General features: G+C 36.0%; 1 protein-coding gene across 1 annotated transcript; it reads right to left on the minus strand.

Annotated features, from left to right (window-relative positions):
* Positions 1–1,205: 1,205 nt before the first annotated feature.
* LOC143532435 (uncharacterized) lies at positions 1,206–3,155 on the minus strand. Its single transcript, XM_077027478.1, has 3 exons — positions 2,569–3,155; positions 1,968–2,153; positions 1,206–1,857 (listed from the first exon to the last, which is right to left on the minus strand). The coding sequence occupies exons 1-3, from the start codon at positions 3,013–3,015 to the stop codon at positions 1,570–1,572; spliced, it is 921 nt and encodes a 306-aa protein (XP_076883593.1). The 5' UTR covers positions 3,016–3,155; the 3' UTR covers positions 1,206–1,569.
* Between the last annotated feature and the right edge of the window lie 3,388 nt (positions 3,156–6,543).

Raw genomic sequence — 6,543 nt, forward strand, 5'->3', positions numbered from 1 at the left:
ACGCATATTACTGGTTTCGTAGCAGGAAGGAAACATGTAGTCATGTAGACTCTATTCATAAACGGGATGGATCATCCGGCTCTAAGGCTAATCTGTAACGCTAAACCCAGTTCCAAACAATAGGCTAATTGGGACTTAGGTCAACGCACTCCATTATGGACTAAGTCCTTTATGGGAAATGACTTCAATTTTTATCCTTTATTTTTATCCCTTGAAGTGCTATTTTTTGTAACATGATTAAATATTAGGTTCATCCAAAAAAATTACAAGATCTATTTCTGTCAAAAATAAAACCCCTCAACTCTCAGTCATCCCCAAATTAAAACTCTAAATTACAATATTCATCTCACCTCACTTGGATTATATGATAGTCGGAGCTAGCATGAGATGAAATTGTTGGCGATTGTCGATAGGTGTTTTCATCGAAGCGGTTAGGCGGTGGTGGCGGTGCGACTGTGTCGTTAGTGGTGTTGCCAGCATGGTGATGGTGGCAGTGAGTGGTCCCAAGCGGTAGGGCATGCTCTCATTTAATAAAGAATGAGAAACCGTTAGTGTAAATCAGGGGTGCAAACGAGCCGAGCTGCTCGCGAGCTACTCGAGATCAGCTCGAGAAAAAGCTCAATCGAGCCGAGCTTAAACGAGCCCTAGCTCGAGCTCGTTTAATAAACGAGCCCCAACCCGAGCTTCAATTATCGAGCTCGAGCCGGCTCGCGAGCCTAAACGAGCCTGTCATTTATATATTTTTTTTATAAATATATATATTAGTATATACATATATATTTAATCATTATTAATTGATACATATATTATTTTATGAAAAAAAAAATACTAAATATCATGTATTATTTTATATAAAAAGTTATAATGAAATAATACACAAATATAATTATAAATATATAAAAAAATTAATTAAAAAATATTATTCGAGCCGAGCTCGAGCTTGAAAAACTACGAAACAAGCCGAGCTTGAGCTTTACAATTTAAGATCAAAACGAGCCGAGCTCGATCTTCGTGTAAATTAAACGAGCCAAGCTCAAACCTTGTCGAACTCGGGCTCGTGTCGTTTCGTTTTCACCCCTAGTGTAAATGACTAAATCTAAACGAATATCTAAAAAGATGATGTAGAGTATTTTCGAAAAGAACCTGGTCTATAATTTGGAATAATCAAATTATTTATTATAAACATAATATAATTTATTTATCACATGCTTCAATAAACAAATTAAATAATGCAATTCCAAACACCGACTGCTTTTTTTGACTCATGGAATCCGGCTGTGGATGCTTCGTTCCAAAACAACCAAATAGCACCGGAACAAAATACAAATAACTTTACAAATACAATAACTTTATATTCCCATTAACATCAAATAATAGTACAACAAATATACTTTCAAATACTTTATAGCTATAACACACTGTCACACCATTCTTAAATAAAATACTTTCTAAGCTCACCGACACACGTTCAACTCGGTGCATTCTGTACCCGAACTCTATGTTTTTATGCCTGAACGACCCGAATATCAGTCCCAAAAGTATAACCTACTCACTCCAATGTTTCACGGGCTACTCGACAATGCACGAGTTCTTGAGTGAAATGGGCGTGTTGATGACCTTAGTGGGTTTATAATCAATGGCGCACGACACCTTTTTGTGGAACCTAGGCTTCACCAGTTTTCCGAGCACATAAGCCTTGGCTTTAACGGTGAAGTTTAGGTTCAATGGCACGGGTGCAGTTAGTTTACCATTCTCACTGCTCCAATTCACACCTCCACCGTACAATGGGACACGAACACCTTGCACGTTCACGCTCACGAGTCGGTGACCCTTTCTTGATTGATAAAATTTCTTGACCTGCAAGGGGGTCAAATGCCTATGTGAGTTTGGATACATTTGGGTAATAATTTTTTCAAAGTAAATAAAATGTCCCGATTTAAGTCCAAGATAAAGATTAGGTCGCTTACTGATCCTGTGGCCAAGGTTAGCTCGGTGTAGGCAAGATCAAGTGGTGTGGATGATACATGAACACCGAAGAACGTACCCCTGTTGCAAAAATTGAATCTGACTGTGGCATTGAGTGTCACCATCTCTGTGGCTACTCCAGATGCATCCGCCCCAGCATTTACTACAAACTGATCAAATGCAATACTCTGCAAAAAGAAACCGAATGCATCTTTAATAGGTGCGTATTTTACAGTTGCTAAGTTTTAACATTAACAAATAAACAAAAGAAACGCAACTAGTAAAATCCCACTCCACATATTCGGTTTGAAATCGATTAACCAAAAAGTGAACCAAATTGAAACCGAAAAAACCGAAGCAGAGTTTTATTCGGTTCGGGTTATAACCGCAAGTGAAGAACCAAATCAGTTTTCGATTCGGTTATCCGTTTTACAAAATGGTGAATTTTGTTATTGGTTATTCAATTAACCAATCTGGGAATTGTAACCATAACCGAATAACCAATTTGGTTGCTGAATTCAGTTATTTCGGTTCAATCAAGTTACAACCGAATTAATAAACAAACTGAACCGAATAAAACCGAATAAGATATCATTTACTTACCCTCATGGTGATGACTGGCTTTTGAGGCCTAGCAGCCCCCCACAACACAAGACCAAAAAACGTAAACAAAACAAAGAACCCAACAACAAAAGCCAGAACATAACATCTCCTAGGAAACCCCTTCCGATCATCTTCATCGTACAGCCCTTCTTCCTCAATCGCATCAAACCCCTTCTCTCCTTTCTGATAGCCTTGATGTTGTTGACTTCCTTTTCTGGACCCGGGTCGGACCGACCCGGAATATCTAGTGGACGAAGAGTTCCTGGACTGACGCCCGGGTGAGCCGTTAGGACTCAGCACCGGCGTTGAATGGAATGAGTTGGTGGTCTTGCCGCCGTCGTGTGAGTCACGTGAGGGACTTTGGACGTAGTAGACTGGGCGGTGAGGTGACCTTGTCGGTGATGAGGCCGTGAGGCTGGTGACCTCGGAATCTGTCTTTGCGTGCATTGATTGATATTAGATATTATTGTTTTGGTTAGGTTGGAATGTGAGAGTGTGGGTATTTGTGTGTTGGTGTCAGACTGGAAAAGAGCAAACAGTTGCCACCGACTGGGAGGCTTGAGATTGACAGGAAGAACAGAACATGTTATGTTATGTTATTGTTATTGGAGAGTGTGGTATTAGTGGATTTGTTTATTGTAGTAGGAAGGAAAAAGAAGCCGTATTATTGGAAACGTATCATTACTTTTTTTTTTCTAGAAAAAAGTCCGTAAATGATAATGATAAGAACTACTACTGGAGCTCATGCTTTACGGCGTGGTTAAATGGTTGTAGTATGGTGCTGCTGAGATTGTATTTGTTATTTGGTATATTGATGGATTAGTATATATTATCATGTAAGGTGAGGGATGAGCTCGGTACCGTACCGGTACTGACCGGTACCGGTATCGAAAATATCGATCCTTAAATTTGTAAATTATTGGTACCGGTAGCGAAATATTCGGTTTGGTACCTGGAAAGTACCGGCAACGAAGGTAAAAATTCGAAAAATATCGGTACCGTACCGTACCGATCCCGAAACTCAAAACTTTTGTACCGAACTATGTTGCACGGGAACGGGAAACGGCAAAACTCAAAAAATCAAGAAACGGGTACGGCACGGGTACGGCAAAAAAATTATAAAAAAAATAAAAATATATATTGTGTAGGTAATTAATTATTAATAACAAATAAATAAATATATTATTTTTATTTATATATAATGTCATTTAAACATTTTATGTATAATATTATAAGTTGAGAACCAAATATAAACTAGTCTAGATAGTGAGGGTTAACTGTTAAAATGTACAATCTAATTTAATACTATTTATGTAGATGTTAACAAAGTTTAGGAACTAGATGCAAATAATTGAAAGATCAAGGGGTTTAATGTTAAAACCTAAACCTATTACTTAACCTAAAATACTTTAAAATAATTTGGCCGCCTCTTCTTCTTCATTCTTCTTCCATCGGTTACCGGCGTCGGAATACCGTATGTGGCGCCGGAATTCATCGGATACGTCCCAGAATCATTTGTTGACCGTCCCCGGCTTTTCAAAACGGTCAACGACCGTCCCAAAATATTAGGAAACGGTCAAGAAACGTTTCCTGCCGTCCCCGTCGGCGTTTCCGTCCCCGGCGAGTTTCCGGGACGGGGTACGACAGGTGGGTCACGTTTCCGTGCAGCCTAGGTACCGAATTTGCTCATCCCGACACAAGGTTTAACCTAAACGGCAATAAGAAGAAAAATACCCACACTATTAACTAAACATGTCTAGAGTTAAACGCTAGTAATAAGTTAACAAAAGGATAATAAAAAAAGATAAAAGAAAATATATGTTAGAAAAAAAGAGCATAACTAAACTAATAACTTTATTAAAGTTAAGGGTAGTAACATAATAAATCGTTTAAAGGAATGGATCTTAATTATCTGAAGTATATCGTCAAAAACTTCTTTTTTTATTCATAACGCTAATCGTCATTTAAAAATATTAGCTTATACGTTTCGTTTGTTAGAGCGATAGACGTATGTGACTTTTTATTTTGACTCGTCCTAAATACTTCGTACCTAAAATTCTCAAAGCCGACCGTGATAATGGTTTACCAAAAGTTGAAAGTGAAAGTGTGAAACAAACCAAAACACTATTGAATTTGAGCCTTTAAAACATGTAACGTTTACTATACATTAGACCAGTGAAACACGTTTAGGAATATGAAGCATTTTATATGGCGTTGAGGTAGAATAATATGACTACTGGTTGGTGTGCAAATTTTGTAGACCACCGACAAAGTGGAAGAAAGAAAAAATAGTATTTGTTAGGAGGTGCTAGCTGTTTTTCTCTCTTTTAATAATTGTTTACAATAACGTTAATCTAACTAATGTGCTCAATACAATTTGTACCAAATGTATTTTCCAAATGATTTTAAATAACATGCCGGTAGTTCCAAGAGTTAACTTGTGCCGCTTTTAGCTCATTTTAGTTTATTCAGCTAAAAAATAATGACTTGGATCACGGAGTATGTTCTCAAGCAATCTTAAAAATGAATTTCGGATTCTTTGGTGACCTTTTAATAATTCCGTTAAAAAATTATATTTGAATCAATCAAAAGTAAAGCTAAAGTATGCTTGATTACACTTTTTAATGATTTATGAAGTCTCTTATAATTAAATTTGATTATTTCTTATTCAGTTAGACATCTAGTGACTTTTTTTTATGTCAATTGGGTCCCGTCATCATGTTGTTTTTAAATTAGCATTGTTGCATGTTATCTAGGCCAAATTAATTGTATTGCTTTTACCTAGTTCCAACAATGATTTGTATTGCTTTTAATTAGTTCAAACAATGATGTACTTGATTATTGGTTAATATAATTGCGCAATTATTAGCATTTGATTATTTAATAAGGTTTCATTTAGTTTCAATAATAAGAGATTTCAATTTCTATGCTTTAATATAATCGTTTTTAGTGTGATACAACTTGGTTAAAAACAATACCAAACCCGATTTTAATAAAATCACTCACATAAACTACATGTTATCCGGTAAAAAAAACATCGTAAGATACATGCCATTATAGGTTTAAAAACTTGGACTTGCTTGTTGGATGTGTGTGAATAACCACTAAACAAGAACACCACGTGTTTAAGGTGTGATACCCAATTTTTTTTAGACGCGTGATTGTTTGGAAATGTACTATGTCACTATACTCTACAATGAATATACATATAAAAACTTTTTTAATTATCAGCGTCACTTGACTACCTATGTCCACCCTTACTCGAAAATGGCACGCGAGGATGGTATAAATTCTTATACAAGTCGATTTATACAAGACTTGTTTAAATTTCCGTTCTAACATGTTAACAGTTATTAACATGTAAGTAACACATATAGAATTTAAATTGTAAAAAATATATTTGAAAAAAAAAACCGTTAGGTAATCGTATTTGAAAAAAAAAACCCCCCGACACAGTTAGTTCTCGTGTGGTGTTGACGTCCAACACAACAGGTAATCGTGTCTTGTTTGACAAGTAGGGGCGAGCAAAAACTACACTACGACTGAAAATCAAACCGTTGATTGAAAAATTAGCCATAACTAAACAAAACCGATGATTATAGTTAAGTGAATATGATTAACCGTCCACCCGGTTATGGTAAATGGTTAACGTGTATCCGTTAACCGACTTTAATCGAATCCAAACCAAGTATCGCATGTTTATGTCTTTATAACTGTATACCTCCATTCCATCTTTTATACCTCGATTTTCATATTCTACAACATAACCGAACCAATTTCAAACATACTAAAGAAAAATAAAAACATAAAATACACATTGTACAATTAACCAAACTTAATGAAAACCAAAACATAACCAACTTATAATTAACCGACCATTTAATTATAGTTAGAGCTAACCATTCTTTCATAACCAAACCTCAGTGATGATTATAGTTATAGTTAATGTCCCGATAACCAAACCTAAACTATTAG

This window comes from Bidens hawaiensis, unplaced genomic scaffold (genome assembly GCF_021521415.1).
Source record: "Bidens hawaiensis isolate Kalapana, Puna unplaced genomic scaffold, B.hawaiensis_p1.1 tig00009445_1, whole genome shotgun sequence".
NCBI lineage: Eukaryota > Viridiplantae > Streptophyta > Magnoliopsida > Asterales > Asteraceae > Bidens > Bidens hawaiensis.